Below are 17,750 nucleotides of genomic sequence, written 5' to 3'. Positions count from 1 at the left end.
CTACAGCAAAAGGAAAAGAACATCTTGTCCTGGTCATGACCCTTCTACTTGGCATGGTTGTTTTACAAAATGGAGTTACTAAACAAAATGGAGTCACTTTGGCTTGACTATCACAGCAGTAATTGGCAATCTGTATACTTAAGGTTGGTGCATTTTGTTAAGTACAATTAATTTATTTCTTGTCTTTTTTTTTTTTTTTTTTTTGAGAAAGTCTTATTCTGTTACCCCAGCTGCCCCTGAACTCTTGGATAAAGTGATCCTCCAGCCTCAGTTTCCTGAGTGCTGGGATTATAAGTATGCACCACTGCACCTGGTCTTTTCTTTTAAAAACCTGTAATAATATATAAAATGTGCCATTGGCTAGGTACTGTGGCATGTATGTAATCGCAGCAATTTGGGAGGATGAAGCAAGAGGACTGCAAGTTCAAGAGCAGCCTCAGCAATTTAGTGAAAACTTTTCTCAGAATCAGTGGCACAGTATCCCAGGGTTCAATTCCCAGTACAAGGAAAAAAAAATTGGGGCATTGTAACTTTTTTCCCCCAGTGCTGTGGATCAACCCATGATCTCTAACAAGCTCTATTGCTGAGTTACACTGCCAAATCCAAAGTGTGGGGAGCCACTCTTGAGTTATTTGAGCATCTTCACTGGGCCTTGGAGCCAAAGAGATTTTGGTTTGGCATTGCAAGCTATTTTGTGGCTCCTCCTGCTTAATGGATTGGGCAATGTACAGGACCTCTGTCTTCTCTAGGCCGGGAAGACTGATCTCCTAGCTATAGAGTTGGGCGTGACCCAGTGGGAACTGGGCAGCCCACCTCCTACCTTAATTGGCTAAGAACATTCTGTAGAAAGCCTTTGAAGTTCCCCCAAATAAAGAAAGCAAACGTCGGCTCTTGCTCTTTCTAGCGTGGAAGCTTGACCCTTAAGGTTGAAGAGCTATCCTGCCCCTACTCTTTAAAACTATTTTCTGTGTTGTGTGATTTTTTTCACCTTATTCCTCAGCCAGCCCACTCCACACAGGGGAATCCAGCTTCCATCACCTGTGCAGGCTGAGTCAGACCAAAGGTAATTTTTTTTGGTGGGGTGGGTCGGGGGTGGGGGGAGGCACGGGCTGTGGTACTGGGGATTGAACCCAGAGGTACTCTACTATTGAGTTATATCCCCAGCCATTTTTTGGTGCGGGGGGGGGGGGGGAGGGGGGGCGGCGGATGGGGAGTACTGGGGATTGAACTCAGGGGCACTCAACCACTGAGCCACACTCCCAGCCCTATTTTATTTAGAGACAGTCTGAGTGCTTAGCACCTTGCTTTTGCTGAGGCTGGCTTTGAACTCACAATCCCGCCTCAGTCTCCTGAGCTGCTGGGATTACAGGAACGCGCAACCATGCTCGGCTCCAGCCATTTATTGTGAGACAAGGTCTAAGTTGTCCAGGCTGGCCTCAAACTTGTGATCCTCTGTTAAGGTCTGTAAACAAGTCAGATTGGCACCTGTTATTTTGCCAGAGAAATGTTAAGAGTCTGTAAAAAAGTCTGGATGGCGCCTGGCAAAATGCCAGAGGGAGTGGTTTGTGAAGTAACAAAAGCAAGCCATTAAGTGTGGAGATTCCTTATTGGTTGACTGCTGTATCTATTTTATGCTAATTAGATAAGCTGTGTAAAATGTATAAATATCACTCAGATCCTACAATAAACGGCTTCCACTCCTGCTGCATCAACGTACACAAGTTATTCGTCACCCCCCGGTTATTCTGCTGCAGCCGGCCTGCGGCAATCCTCCTGCCTCAGCCTCCTAAGGTAGGGAATACAGGCATGAATCACCTTGCCAGGCTTCATGTCTGTCTTAAAGATGGCTGTAATTTGAGCCTAAGAGTCAAAGTTGATAGTTCCCAGTTCAGAGGGAAATTGAATGGCTGCAGTGGTGTGGTCAAAATGAGAAGCAGTATGTTTGGGGTGAGAAGGGATGTTGGGAAATTTGAGAACATGATTACAAAAGGAACAAATCTTTTGCCAAGATTAAGCTCTCAATTTGAATAGTATCACCACCAGAACCTTTGCCAGGCCTTAGATACATACAAACCAGCAAGACAGGTATTCTCTCTGTTTTACCATAGTTTCTGATTAAGACTGAAAAGAAAAGATTTGCCCAAGGCCAGTTCAGAAGGTATGCTGGGATTTCAATTGATGGGAATGGGCTGCAAGCTGAAAATCTTTTTTTTTTTTTTTTTTTTTATGTGGTATTGGATATTGAACCCAATGGCACCCTACTAATGAATACATCCCCAGGTATTTTTATTTTTGAAACAGTCGCAGTCACCCAGGTTAGCTTTAAATTTGTGATCCCCTTGAGTAGCTGGGATTACAGATTTGCATCACCATGTCTGGCAAAAACATCCTAATTTTTATAACCAATTCTTACTATCACCCTGACTCAAAACTTCTATATAGCTGAACACAGTGGCACATGCCTGTAATCCTGGTGATTTGGGAAGCTAAGCAGGACGATTGCAAGTTCAAAGCCAGACTCAGCAATTTAGCCAGGTCCTAAGCAACTTAGCAAGATTGTCTCAAATTTTTTAAAAAAGGCTGGAGATGTTGCTCAGTGGTTGAGTGTCCCTGGTTTCAACCTCAAGTATCAGGAAAACCACCACCACCACCACCACCATCACCACCAAAAAAAACCACTTCTATAATGACTCAATTTCCTCAACCTCTCAAGCCACCAATTAATTCCTATAGTTTTTGTTTCAACTTACTTTACACCTTTGTAGTCATGGCCCTACATACTTATTTCCTGTTTTTTTTTTTTTTTTTTTTTGTACTAGGGATTGACTCCAGGGGCGCTCGAGCTACATCTCTACTACTTACTTTCTTTTTTTTTTTACTAGGCCTAGACTAGTTGTGTTTAAGTGATTGGGTCAAATAGTATTTATGTCCTAACAACTTAGTAGTAGTTTGAAAATGTAATACACCTAAAACTAAGGAAAATGTATATTTCCATTTTAAAACAACTATATAATCATTTACTAGTCAGATGTTGGGCACTCTCAACTTCTCAAACTTTGGAATCTAGCTGGATGGACACTGCCACCTTCATTTCCTAACTGGTGTTCAAAGGAATTGAGCCTGGTCTATTTATGTTGTTACTGACCTACTTTGATAGTTTACAGGGGCCTAACATGTCAAGTATCCCTGTGTGTACCCTAACATTAGAATATCCCGTGGCATTCTGTGAATATGCAGCCATGTTCCAAGGGTGCCTTGGCTTATGGTCTGGGAACCACAGATATAAGCAACAAGCTTTACTCATGTCCTAACCAGGCAAATACCATGAGTATTTTAGAAACATGAATCTGGCCTTGATGTTAAGAGGATAGCAGGAATAAGAGAATAGACTCAGCCAGGCACAGTGATTGGTGTATACCCAACGAGTGGTGCAATCCCAATGAACTCAGAAGGCTGAGGCAGGAGAATCACAAATTTGAGCCTAATCTGGGCAATTTAGCGAGACCCTGTCTCAAAATTTGGTATGAAGATGAAGCTCAGTACGTGCCTAGCATGTGTGAGGCTGAGTTCAATCCCTAGTACTGCAAAAAAATAAATAATATATAAAAGTAAAAAATCATGAGATACTGAAGGCACCATGATTTAAAAAGTTTGGAAACGTCTGGCCTAGATGATAAAAATTCACACTTCTTAGCCTGGCATTCAAGGGTCTTCAAAACTGCTGGCACAAACACATACTTCCCATCCCCAATATTCCCTGGCTCATTTTTTTTTTTTTTTTAACCAGGAATTGAACCCAGGGGCGTTTAACCACTGAGCCACATTCCCCTTTCTTATTTTTGAGACAGGATCTTGCTAACTTGCTGAGGCTACCTTTGAACTTGGATCCTCCTGCCTCAGAGACTTGACCCACTGGGATTACAGGTGTGTGCTACTGCTGGTACTCAAATCCATTTCTCCTACTTGTTGGTTGACCCTGGGCAATTCTCTTAGCCTATTTGTCAACTGAAGGGGAAAAAAAACAAAACAAAAAAACTAACGGCACTTAGCTTATATGGCATAATGAGTATTATTACATAAAGAACATACACAAGTACCATATGTGGCAAGTGCTCAGTTAAGTGGTAGACATGATTCCCTCTTATTTGAAACAAGCCCAACCTGTATTCTTGCCCAGTTTCCCAAGACTAACCTGAATATCCCCTAAATTTTCTGGTCTACAAATGTTATTTATTCTCTGTTGAGCCATAGTCCACCTCCTCCATTGAGTCTTCCCCAAACTAGCCCATAGTTAACTACCATCAGACTCCGTACCACCACAAGTCCATAATTAAGTATTGCCTTTTGTAATGTAGCTGGCATCACCTGCACATTTTGTTTCCCCAAATAGACAACTGTGAGCATCTTTGAAGTTAGGACCGTGATGCTACCTTTGTTTCCTAATGCATCTAACACAGTAAAAAGTACAGATCAATATTTGCTGAATTTGGGGCTGGGGATATAGTCAGTGGTGGAGCACTTGTCTAGAATGTAGAAGGCCCTGGTTTCAATCCCCAGTACCACTAAAATAAAATGCCAAATTTATATAATGTATAAATATGGGCTCCAGAGCAGATTAAGTACTCAAAACAACTCTTTTGTCAAGACCAGAGGAAACATACACACACACACACCAAAAAAAAAAAAGGAAAGTAAGCACAAATGCTGGCCAGCAGTGCTAAGTGGAAGCCTGGGATCAAGGTCCCTTGTGAGATCAGGTCATGAGACAGGGTCTCTATGTTGGAAAGGATGTATTTGTCAGGATAAGCACACAGGTAATTAAATTCCTAGGAGTGAACTAGCAAGGCCTAGCAAGAAGTGAGGATAGCATAAGAAAGTGTCCCACTCTCTCCTTCCAACTATGCTTTTATTTTTGTCAGAAATACCAATTACATCCTGATGAAGTGGCATATGCCTTTAGTCCCAGTGAAGGGGGTCGGGGTGGGGTTGGTGAGGCAGGAGGATCCCAAGTTCAAAGCCAGCCTCAGCAATTGCAAGGCACAAAGCAACTGAGTGAGACCCTCTAAATAAAAAAATACAAAACAGAGCTGGGGATGTGGCTCAGTGGTTGAGTGCCCCTGAGGCCAAGCCCCGGTAACTCCCCCCGGCAAAAAAAGAAATACCAATTATAAATTTGAGTAAATAATCTTTTAAATTATAAATATCCTGAAAGTGGGTAGAAGGAAATTTTTAGCCTTTCTCATTGATGAGGTCCACTCCTCAAAATATGAGACATAAACAATTTATGCAAGGGCAAATAATTGTAGCCCTTTAAGCTAGGGTGATGTGTTACTTGGCTTTACTGGAGGGCTCTGGGACGATTTAAAGATGCTTAAGAGTAGGTTATTTTGGGGGATGAAATTAGGAGGTGCAGAAAGAATAGGAGATGGCTGAGCAGGAAATTTGGCTGTGCCTTTGGTAAACTTGAGGGGAGTCTATTGTGGACTTTGGGCAACAAACTGTATGATCTGTGGGACAGGGACTGGGCCCAGGGTTAGCTGTGCGGCAAGCGGCAGGTGTATAGGAAGAACACTGGCACAAGCCAGTCAATGGAGCCTGTCACCCTTGGTACAAATGGGGGAACCACTCATTGGTCCTGAAAGCAGAAGGCTAGAGTGAGTGCTCAGTGAGTGGAAGAAAAATATCCTGGGTAAATCAAAATATCCCAAACTTGGGCTGAGGTTGTAGTTCAGCAGTAGAGCACTTGCCTAGCACATGTGAGGCACTGGGTTCAATCCTCAGGCACCACATAAAAAACAAATAAAATAAAGGCATTCTGTTCATCTATAACTGAAAAAATTTTTTTAAAAATCTTGAACTTATTATAATAATGTTCAGTTGACATGTTTAGGTTAAAGCTATTTTCATTCCTCAGAATATACAGTCAGAATATTTATATAAATATTTATTTCCAAAGTAGTACTTAAAAAAAAAAAAAAACAGATGTGATTTAGATTAAAAGCTCCAAGATGTATTGTTTCAGGTAGGTGTTATTCCTATTTATACCATCACCCCATTTGTTAAGCCAAAAACTTCAAGTTCACAAATTTACAATGATGTATAAAAGCCCAACCAGGATGGAACAGTGTGTGTTCTAAGAGAGAACAGCACAGCTTATCAGTGATGTCTCAGGGAGCTCCTGTGCTCTACTGTAAAAATAAGGATTTCTTCCTGTAAACCTGAATGTGACCTTCTAGAGTCTCTGGTTGTGGCTGCTTTAGTCTCCTGATTCTAATGGTGTGCTGCTTTGTTGCCTACAAGGTTGAGTCAAGCTTCCAGGTCCATTCTTATAGGCCTCCATTATCTACATGTGATGCTCAGGAGAGTTGACCAATCTGAAGGTGGGGAAAGCTGTTTAAAGGAAGAACCTCCATTTCAGCATAATCTGCCCTTAATCCTACTGCAGAAACTGTTTTCACTCTGGGGATTGTAAGTCTTAGAAGATCATGGCCACGAAGATGTCTTAAGTGACTTCCTCTGAGAATTTTATCCCCAACAGGGAGCCATCTGGCCACTTGTCTTTTATTACATTTCTAATAGCTGCTCCATTTCCTCCAGGGCTGTTTTAAAATCATTGACTTGACCATTACATAAGGTTTGCTGTTCTAGAAATCGAACCCTTTCTTCTTCTTTCATCTTCAACTTTACCTTTAAGGCCTGCAAGGAAAGGCATTTCAAAAGAATAAACACACTTAAAACTCTTGACTCACAGGAAACACAATACCCACCAGAACATTATACTTCTATTCCACTGAAGAAGACCAACAATCATTGCATTTTCTATCTCAGATTTTCTTTATCTGTGCTGGTTTTAGCAACTGTTCTCTGTATTACAGACTCCTGCATATAAACAGAGCAATGAAATTCTCTACTTTCCATGAAATATCACCAATGATTCATTCAAGCAATCTGAAGCAGTTCAGACCCAAGGTTTTCTTTTTTATACATTTTTTTTAGTTGGACACAATACCTTTATTTTATTTATTTACTTAATTTTTAATGTAGTGCCGAGGCTCAAACCCAGCGCCTCACATATGCTAGGCGAGTGCTCTACCGCTGAGCCACAACCCCAGCCAAGAATCTGGATTTCTTACTACCAGTTTCTTTCTTGAGATATGAAACTTTCACAGCATGGATTTCACATAGGTCTCAACTGTCAACTTTGAACAACCTACTGTGCTGCCCACTGCCTCATGGCCCGGAGATGTGAATATTTCTAAGCGTCCACAGGAACAAAAAAAGAAAGTTAGTGGGGAAAAAAATGGGAAGTCGAAATGAAGTCTTAGGATGTAGTTAACAATAATTCACCAGTGCTGGTTTCTTTTTCTGTCCTCCACCCCACCGCCCATATCAGGCATTGAACCCAGTATAGTGTTCTACCTGTGAGCTACACTCTAGCCCTTTTTTCCTGCCTTCATTTTGAGACAGGTTTGTACTAAGTTGCAGAGGCTGGTCTAGAATTTGTGATCCTCCTGGCTTAGCTTCCTGAATAGCTGGAATTATCAATGCTGGTTTTTAGTTTTGACAAATGTACAATGATGATGTAAGCTGTTACAATATTATTAGGGAAATTGAGTTTTCCAAAATATCTTTTCAACTTTTCTGAAAATCTAAAATATTTCAAAATTGTTTATTAAAATAAAGATGGGGCTGGGTTGTGGCTCAACGGTAGAGTGCTCGCCTAGCACATGCGAGGCCTTGGGTTTAATCCTCAGTACCCCATAAAAAAATAAATTAAAAAATAAAGATATTGGGCTGGGGTTGTGACTCAGCGGTACAGCGCTTGCCTAGCATGTGCGAGGCCCTGGGTTTGATCCTCAGCATCACATAAAAACAAATAAAATGAAGGTTAAAAAAAAGGTATTGACAACTACAACTAAAAAATAAATATTGAAAAAAAAAAAAATAAAGACAGGCAGTGGTGCACATCTGCAATCTCAGGGATTTGGGAGGCTGAGGCAGGAGGATTACAAGTTTTCAAGTTAGCCTGGGCAGCTCAGTGAGACCCTATCTCAAGATGAAATTAAAAAGGGACTGGGAATATAGCCCAGTGATAAGAGTGCCCCTGGGTTCAATCCCCATACCACAAAAACACAATCTACACCTGCTTCAGGTGATGTTTGCCCTCACCTGTAACTCCTCCATCTGCTTCTTGGCAGTTTCATTAAAAAGTTTCAATTCATCTTGCAAAGTTTCTAACAGCAACTAAGAGGAAAGTACAATGTAATAAACAAATCTTCATATGAATTAGATGGTGGTTAATGTTCCATTCATGTATCAATTGCTAAGCACTGAATGCACTTGGCCTGGCTCTCTAATGGGCGTTCTGATGAACTCAGTCCACCATACAGATTTCCCCAACAGGATGTGCTCTGTGATACATAGGCCTTAGCAACAAAATATGGCAGCCACAGAAGGGCTGACTAATAGCCTGAGGGAGCCAAGGAAGGTTCTGCAGCTAATATTCTATGACTAAGATGACGACTAAGATGACAACTAATCTTCCAAGTGAAAGATCATGCATGTATGAGAGGCTTGAAGTCCAAATGTATTACCTTCCTTTTGCAATGAAGGAACCAAATAAACCCTGCAAATTCAAATTTAACAGGCTGAAACTCTGTATCACATAGTTCTCAATAAAGGACTAGTGGGATGAAATTTGGTAAAGTATAGATTGGAGAGATCAGAAAGCTCTCTATATGAGTTCAACCTATCATGTATTTTAAAGTGGTACCTTTTCAATTCAGACTTTCTTATGTTTGTAAGCACAAAGCTACCTTTCAGGTAAAATATGCAATTGAATACACATCCTATTTGCTCTTCTATTACTGTGGATAACCAAAGGTTGCTTTTTGGGGTTTGTTGGGCATATATCAGACCCTCTGAGATCTACAGGGCCCCAAAGTCATACGGCCCTGCCCATTCACACTCACGCCCTCACCATAGAGTCTGTGTGATCCAGAGTAGGTTCCGGCTGTGATGCCAGGGTCTCACTGCCTAAAAGAAATGTATTCAACAAAGTCAGCCTCATTCTGGGAACTGCACCTTACACAGAACAAAATAAAACTCCCTCCATGGACAAGTATCAGAATATTTCCAAGGGAACTTTCTCCAAGTGACTATTTCTATACTTTCTGCTCTGAGTTTTCAACTGGAAAGAGTCACTCATGCCTGCTCTTCAGAGCTGTATTTTACCTCCTTTCTCTTTAGGTCTGCATAAAGAAAAAAGCCAAAAATTCATTCTGTTCTTCTTAGCTCAGTGGAAAAATTTGTTCAGAGGAATGTATAGGTTGGATTTCTGCTTTGTTTACAACCCAAAAATTATTCTTAAAAGTCTTTCAAGTCTTAAAAATAATGATTTTTGGTAATAGTTCATTCACATATTAGAAATATACAAAAATGCTTATGGTAATGATAAAGATTATCTAAACTGGAGCTGGGAGTGTAGCTTAGTGGTAGAGCATGTGCTTGGCAATCCCTAGGCTCTTGGTTCCAGCCTCAGCACCCAAACAAAACAGCTACCCCCAGGTTAAACTTATCCAGTCCCATTCAAAGTTAGCCTTCCTTAGTGCAAGGACTAAGGCTCTTTCCCTGGTATTCTCTGGTTCCTCAACTCAGCCTGAGGCTGTCTTACAGTCTTTTTTAAAAATTTTTATTTATTTTTTTATTATTAAAATAGCTTCTTGAGTAGCTGGGATTACAGGCATGTACTATTATTGTGGCTGGTCATCTTATAGTCTTTGGGCAATTCCCTCTTTCATTCTTTTCTTTGTTACAGAGTCTGGTCTTTTCTTTGCTACTCAAGGGACAGGGTCTGAATAGGAGTCACTTTTTTGGGGGGTACTGGGATTGAACCCAAGGCTTCCTACATCCTAAGCATGTGCTCTATTACTGTGCTATATCTCCAAGCCATGATCACGTTAGTCACCGTGATATTGCTGATTAGCCAGATTTAGGAACCCTAGAGTAGTAGTCTCTCTTTCTCTCTCCTGCTTCTCTCCTGAGATAGGCATTAGTTAAGTTCTACTTCTCTTCAAAGAAACACGATTTTTCAGTCTATTTGTGAGGTCATACCTGTTGGCACCAAATGAATAGCAGAGAGTATTCAGATAGTAGAAGTAAACTTCTTTCTACAGTCCTGTGAAATTCTATTGGTCAGGCAAAAATCAACATCAGATAATAACAGAAGCTTTCACAAATCTTTAGGCCTTTGCTAAGCAACTCCTGACCAGCTGGACCACCTGAAGCTATGCTGCCAAAGTCCATTCTCTTACCTGGGTTGAGGCCTTTGCTCTCTAAAATCGCTAAACAATTGTCCTGAAATTTCTCCAGCAGCTCCACCTTCTGAGTCAGGTCCTTCAGCTCTCCCTGTTGGAATGTCACATAGATCAGGAGCTGTCCTCTGGTAGGTCTTTGCCTGAGCTCGTGGACAAGACAGCATGAGCCTGGCTTCTTCTCCTTCTGCCCTTCAGCAGCTTGCTCCCACCCATCATGTGTAGCCCAGTGACAGCTGATGACACAGGTCTGGTGGGTCTCTTACCTGAGTCTCAGTCAACTTCTGGTGCAGCTGCTTGTTGACAGCCTCTAACAGCTGATTTTTATCCTTGAGCTCTTCCTCTGATTTTTGCTTACTTAATGGTTTGTAGCTGCAAAAAAAGTTGTACTTTACATGAAGATGCAGAGGGGATGAATATGGGCTAAGGAGTTACTCAAACAGGTATGAACCCTGTTTTCATTATATAGTGGTATTTGACTCAATGAGTTGTATAACCTCGCTGAGGCTCTGGGTACTCATTTCTAGAGTGAAGATCACACTCACATTTCATACTATTATTGTGAAGAATAAAAGAAAACCCATATATAGTGTTTAGGCCAGATACTAACACATGATAAACATTTAATAAACAGCCACTGTCGTCATCATCAATATTAATCCTTCATTTTGAAATTCTTTCTTACTAGCATTTTGTCTTCAAAACTTTTAAGACATGCCCACCTAATAGATTTGGAATAGAACCTAGGCGCATAGGCTTTTCAGTTTCTCATTATCTGTTTCAAGATTGTAAAACTTTCAAACTATCCTGAAACAGAGATGGGTCCAGGAGTTTACCATGTCCACCTCCACCACTGGAACATTTATTTCACTGTCACTATCCACTCCTATTCCAAACTCCTGTTGGTGGGCCATCAGCAGTGGTCTTGGCATGGAGCACAGAAAGCTCTTATCTGAGGCTCAAGATGGTGGCACCACCGATTCTTGTACTGACAATGGTTCTCACTGCTGGCTCTGCCTTATCCCTGAAAATTCCACTCAGGTACCCAGACCATAATATATTAAACAAGTCCTATGAGTGACACACAACTGGGAACATGAATTGCCCTAAAATGGTGGCCAGGTTTATTTACCCTGTAGCTCACCTCTTCTTCATGTTCCTCTTGATGGCAGTCTCTGCAGCCTTCATCTGCCTAGAGAAGCAAAAACAAATTAATCCAGGAATCATACTATGTTGCACTGTGTTGTAAACAAGGCAGAACTAAGAGCTTGAACTTCTGAAGAAAGAATCAGAGATTAGGTACAAGGCAAACAGTACAGGCTTAAGAGCCTAAATGCCTATGCTCTTTGGTTTCACGCTGAGAAAGTTTTATCATTAGGGAAAGGGTTGCCTTCCTGATTATCTCAACAACCTGACAGACCTGCTCATGCTCCATAGTGTGGCCATCCCATGCTAACTAAACTCACCTGGGAAAAGAACACTGGCTAGGGGACAAGCATATATCCTACACTGGGGCTGGACTTTGCTCAGATCAGCAACCTAGGCTAACAGCTAGGCCCTCGCAATACCATTTACATACTCAAAGCAAGTGTGAGAGAGGAAAGAATACATCTTTTCATAATCCTTGCTGTCTCCCTTCAGAACAGATTAACACAGAGAACCCTGACAAACAGGTCAGTGGTGCCACAGGTTATCATTCAGGAGCCTGGTGCTCCTGAACCCCTAGTTTTTAATTCTTAGTACTGAGCAATTTCTAACAAGATGGTTTTTTGTTTTGTCTTTTGTGGTGCTGGGGATTGAACTGGGGCCTTGTGCATACTAGGCAAGGGCTCTACCTGGATACCAATGATCTGTTCTCACCCATTCTCTCGCTTTGGTTTGTTGATTTTTGTAATATCATTATCTGAACCTCCTGAATAAAGATGTCTGGAAACATCGACTTCTTTGGACTTAATAGGTAACAGACTCTTGGTAGTAGCTCGAGTTTGTGTATCTGCAAGGAAAAACGAGAGAGAGAGAAGCCAAAGCTTTATGACCCATCAGCTGCAACCCTATAACATACAATTCCATCCCAAGTGTATAAGCCTTTATTTTCATACTGGCCAATCTCAGTTTGTGAAGACTAATTTCAAAGAGTAAGACTTCTGGACTAGTTGTCAATAGAAACCAAAATTCTTTAAATGTGATAATTTAGTGTACTTAACACATCAAACTGAAATGCTGGAGGAAATAAATATGAATGTGGAGACTGATACAAGTAATGGGTTAAATGAGAGGCAGAGTTAGCAGGGCAAAACCCCAGCAGGAAATCATCAAATACCTATGCAGTTATCCCATATTGTTAAGTTCCCAGAGCACTCAGCACATTATCCTTCGGCAAAACTCCAGTGGCTTTTCATTCAATTTTTGTCTGTTTTCGTCAAATTTCTTCTTAACCACCCTAAAAGTCACCTGTGTGTCCTCTGAGCTAGTAGAGCTTCTCACATATGAAAAAAAGTACAAGTACTACTGTTGAAATAAATGAAATACTTCAGTTTCACGGGCTGTTTCATAGCCCTTCACCTCTAAATTATTGCCTGTCTTCTTTCCTCTTTTTTCTGAGGCCTCTACACCAGCTCTTTTACTTTATTGATCCTTTATTAAGTTTAGAGGTTCCCTATTTGGATTCTTTTTGATCTTGCTGGGCTATGGCCAGATAACCATGATACGGTCTTGCCATGAGACACTTGGTTCCTAAAGGGGAGCATATCCCCCCTAGCCTTAAGCCAGCCCTTCACCACACATTTTCTATAATTTATATTTCATAGCAAATTCAACTAACTTATTCAGGAATTAAGACACACACCCCCCGCCCACACAACATATACACACAGGCTTTCCTTCTTCTTCTCCCCCACGCCTTCTTTTTATGTGTTGGGGAATGAACCTAGAGCCTTGCACATGCTGGGCAAGCACTCTATCACTACCTCAGCCCTGTCTTTTTTTTTTTTTTTTTTTTTTAATTTTTTTAGTCGTAGATGGACACAATACCTTTATTTCATTTGTTTATTTATATGTGGTGTTGAGGATTGAACCCAGTGCCTCATACATGCTAGGCAAGAGCTCTACCACTGAGCCACAATCTCAGCCCCCAGCCCTGTCTTTTCTAAATTATACTAACTTCATTTTGTTCACTGTAAAATGGCCCCTTTAAACTTGACCTAAGTTAAGAGCCATAACAATTACATCAGGTTGAAGAAATGAAGTACAAAGTGCTAGACTGCAGAGATTAGAAAAATTTTTATTTGTATACAACAAGATTTTATCTGAATAACTCTGGCTGCCTAACAGTTCACTTGTCAAAATGTCTTCCTAACCACCCTAAAAGTCATCTGTGTGTCCTCTGAGCCTAGTAGAGCATCTCACGTATGAAAAAAAGTCCAAGTACTACTGTTGGAATAAGTGAAATACTTCAGTTTCATGGGCTGTTTCATAGCCCTTTACCTCTAAACTATTGCCTGTCTCTCAGTTTAACACATTATTTTATTTAAGGGTATATTTTTATGGGCACCTAACCTTCACTTCGGTTTTCTTTTTTCCCTGTGGTACTGAAGATCAAACCCAAAGGTGCTTTTGAATTTAAGGGTGCCCTACTGATGAACTACATACACAGCCTTTTTTTATTTTTTATTTTGAGACAGGGTCTCTCAAAATTGCCCAGGCTGCCCTTGAACTTATGATCCTTCTAGCTGGGATTACAGACATGTGCCACTATGCCCAGATCTATATTATTGTTTTTATATTTTTAAAAACTTTTCCAGCTCTATTTTTGATACTCATAACCAAAAACAAATAATTTTTTTGAGGTATCTGAAGTAAAAAGTAACCTTGAGGCAACATTTATTTTATCCTAACTCAAGTATTTAAAAAGTTAGAAACATGAGCTGGGATTGTGGCTCGGCGGTAGAGCACTCATCTAGCAAGTGTGAGGCCCTGGGTTCGATCCTCGGCACCACATAAAAATAAGTAAAATAAAGGTATTGTGTCCAACTACTTCTAAAAAATAAATGTTTTTTTTTTTTAAAGTTAGAAACAATAACAAATCTATCTCATTAAATAGGAAGAGAAAGCAATGAATTATTTGCATCTTGACTGGGAGATGGCCAGTGACTGCAGCACCCCATGAGAAAGATAGCAGGGCTGTGGTGAGAGACCAGTTCTCCAGCTAAGTGCAGCCCCTGATGATGCCAGGACTACCATCCAGGTGTTGAAGCAGCCAAGACAAAGACAAGAACCCTTTAAGGCTTGGAGAAAAGCCTATTTACTTCAGACATCAATCTTGCCACTGCTTATCAACCAGCTGCATGGAATCATCTGGGAAGGGATCATAAATAGCTACTCCATAATCTCCCACAACAGTTTTCAGGTGTCTGGAGTTTATTCTATGCTATAATTTTTGGATTAGGCAGCTCAACCACTGAAGACCCTATGAGATAACTTTCAACCACAAGCAAAACAACACAAAGTAAGGCAGGAAAGCAATTAAGATTATGTTTCTAGTCATGTCTTTCTCTTTTCCCAAAGTCCTCAAATACTTTGGCTAGGCCTGACCCCTCTCATTTCACTCAACATTTATTGAAAATGGGCTAATGAAAGACACTGTGCAGATTCTAATGTAAATAAGGTACCCTAGCTCTCTCCTACTCCTCAAATGAGTCTCCTCCCAGACAAGAGATACCAAGTTTAGAAATAAAATGGATATTCCTTAAAAAAAAAAAAAAAAAAATTCTAGTTTAATAATATTGTACCACAACCAGCAACTTCAATCTAATTGGTGAAAGCGGCAAAGGTGGGGATGGGGTGTTACCGGTCCTACCACGGTTCTTCTCCTAGCTCCCAACATAAACCTAGACAACCGGGATCTAAGGGGCTAGCCCACCGAAGGGCCTACAGGTTCCGCGCCCCACATTCCCAACCATCAACCAGATCCTTGTACTCCCGGCCTGACTTCTACGGCGGGTCCACAGTACCTGGGTTGGGGAAGGTGTGTACACCCACCTGCCGACAGGCCGCTGCTCAGCACAGAGGGGGGCTGCACGCTGTACACTGTCTTAACCACACTGGTCATCGTAAGGAGGCGTGGGCACGGCTGGGCCCTGGAAGGTGCAAGATGAATGTTTTGCAGCGCCGGGCCCCAGCCCGAGCAGGTGGAGGACAGGGGGAAAGCTTGACCCCGCCAGTCCAGGCTCGGGATCTGGGAAGAAGCGCCTCCACCCAGCGCCACCCGATCCGCCCCCACACCCAGCCCAGTCCCTCGCCCCCGGAGAGACGAACTCAGACGCTCGCCGCTCCCGCTCGCAGTCCTTGTCGCTGTTGTTCAGAAGAGGCTCAGCAGCAACGGCCAAGCAGCCGGTCGGGTCTGCCGCCTCGGTTTCAAATGGAAACTTCCGGGAGCTGGGCGGGCGGGGTTGCAAGTCGCTTTCCGTAGGCGGCCCTGATGTGCAGAAGAGTCTGTCCCGCGCCGCGACTTTGGGAGCCGCCATGCTGTACGGAAGGTTCGAGCACAGGTGTGGGAGCCCCGGATCTAGGAGAGGAAGGGGGCGCACTTGGCAGGCCTGAATGGAGCTAATGAACTACGCTGTCATTCCCGGCAGGAGGCGAAAACGTGACCACGTTTAATGTCCACGTCACAAAGCTGTTTATTTGTTCTGTGGACGTTAGGGTTACTGCTAAGAGCATAGGTTATTGGGATGAAAACTGAAGGCTTAGTGGGCTGCAATACCTAAAGCACCTAGTTGGACTCCTAAATGTAATAACACTAATCCTTATTTAAATGGAGATTGAAAACCACTCCTATTAAACAGGGTAGAGTTCTCTGACGTACATTCATTTTATTTGACGAATGTTCACTGAGCATCAGGACTGAGCTTGACTTTGCCCTTCTGGAGTTTAATTGTGATTAAACTATGAAAGAAAAGTATAAAATTTTATGAGAGAAAAGCAGGGAAGCTTAGTTCAAATTTGGGGATCAGGGAAGATTCAGGTGGTGTTTGACTCAGGAAGAATGAGAGGGAGTTAATTACATGAACATGGGGGAATGGGAAGAAAAGCTAATGAGCTTTGTTTGTTTGTTTGTTTGTTTTGGTACTAGGGATTGAACTCAGGAACACTCAACCACTGAGCCACATCCCCAGCCCTATTTTGTGTTTTATTTAGGATCTCACTGAGTTGCTTAATGCTACTTTTGCTGAGGCTGGCTTTGAACTCACAATCCTCCTGCTTCAGCCTCCCCAGCCGCTGGGATTACAGGTGTTCGTCACTGTGCCTAGCTGAAGCTTACTCTTATTTAATATCAAATTATATTTTTAAAAACTTACTCTGGGGCTGAGATCGTGGCTCAGCGGTAAAGCACTTGCCTAGCATGTGTGAGGCCCTGGGTTGATCCTCATCACCACATATAAATAAATAAATAAATAAATAAATATATTGTGTCCAACCAATATTTATAAATATTAAAAAATATATTCTAAAAAAAAAAAACTTACTCTGGCTTTTAATGGAATTCATTCTGGAGAATGGACTAAAGATAGTTGGGAGGTTGGGAGGATATTGCTATGTTCAAGTTACAGATGATGGCCCCTGGGCCATGGTGGTGGAGATGGAGCAGATACATGTGCAGCAATTTTGGGAGGCAGAGTCTCAGGCTAGATGGGATTTAGGGAAGGGAGGGAGAAAAGAGGAAGATGTTGAGGATAACTCCTAGGCTTGAATAATTAATTGTGTGAATAGAGTCACTATTTTGTGGAGGCATGTGGGAAGGATTTGAGAGTTTAGTTTTGAACATGGAAAACTCTAAATACCTTTGAGACATTTCACTAGAGTGGTCAGATAGGCAGCTGGAAATACAAGCTTTGAGCCCAGAGGAGATTCTGGGTTGTAGATATACAGTAAGCCCTTCATCCTTGAATTCCATATATATACATTATTTGGAGAAAGAAACTGCATCTGTACTGTATATGTGTATACACACACACACACACACACACACACACACACATATGCTTTTTTCCTTGTCATTTTCCCCTGTTCCCTAAACAATATAACCTAAGAGTGATTTAATAGCATTTACATTGATTAGATATTATAAGTAATCTAGAGATAATGTAATGTGTATGGGAGGATTGTGTAGGTTATATGTAAGTACTAAGCCATTTTTAATAAAGGACTTGAGCATCTTTGGATTTTGGTAACCTGGGGTTCCTGGAACCCAAACCCTTGGGATACCAAGGAATGACTGTACTTTTGGGAATTATTAGTATATGGATGTATTTAAAGCCACTTTTTTCTTTCCTTTTTTTTTTTTTTTTTTTGATGTACATGTGTGTGTGTGCATAGAAATTGAACCCAGGGCTTCATACATGCTATATGTGTGCTGTACCACTGAGCTACACCCCCAGC

At 41.6% G+C, this 17,750-nt stretch overlaps 1 protein-coding gene across 1 annotated transcript; it reads right to left on the bottom strand.

Moving 5' to 3' along the window:
• Nucleotides 1–6,027: 6,027 nt before the first annotated feature.
• On the bottom strand, nucleotides 6,028–15,835 carry Knstrn (kinetochore localized astrin (SPAG5) binding protein). The gene is made up of 9 exons (XM_076848488.2): nucleotides 15,627–15,835; nucleotides 15,351–15,448; nucleotides 12,174–12,306; nucleotides 11,458–11,505; nucleotides 10,580–10,685; nucleotides 10,314–10,407; nucleotides 8,981–9,036; nucleotides 8,170–8,244; nucleotides 6,028–6,696 (listed from the first exon to the last, which is right to left on the bottom strand). The coding sequence occupies exons 1-9, from the start codon at nucleotides 15,833–15,835 to the stop codon at nucleotides 6,565–6,567; spliced, it is 951 nt and encodes a 316-aa protein (XP_076704603.1). The 3' UTR covers nucleotides 6,028–6,564.
• Nucleotides 15,836–17,750: the final 1,915 nt, after the last annotated feature.

This window comes from Callospermophilus lateralis, chromosome 3 (genome assembly GCF_048772815.1).
Source record: "Callospermophilus lateralis isolate mCalLat2 chromosome 3, mCalLat2.hap1, whole genome shotgun sequence".
Classification (NCBI taxonomy): domain Eukaryota; kingdom Metazoa; phylum Chordata; class Mammalia; order Rodentia; family Sciuridae; genus Callospermophilus; species Callospermophilus lateralis.
Note: the sequence above shows the minus strand (reverse complement) of the source record. Positions and strands in the feature narration are given on the sequence as shown.

Bases quoted from the DNA above. Each gene is read 5' to 3' on its own strand.
- Knstrn (XM_076848488.2), bottom strand. From the start codon at position 15,835: ATGGCGGCTCCCAAAGTCGCGGCGCGGGACAGACTCTTCTGCACATCA. The intron at 10,686-11,457 runs GTGAGCTACAGG...CTTTTTTTGCAG, and splicing joins AAGAGGAACATGAAGAAGAG to CTACAAACCATTAAGTAAGC. The intron at 9,037-10,313 runs GTAAGAGAATGG...CATTTCTTTTAG, and splicing joins GAGCAAAGGCCTCAACCCAG to GCAGTGAGACCCTGGCATCA.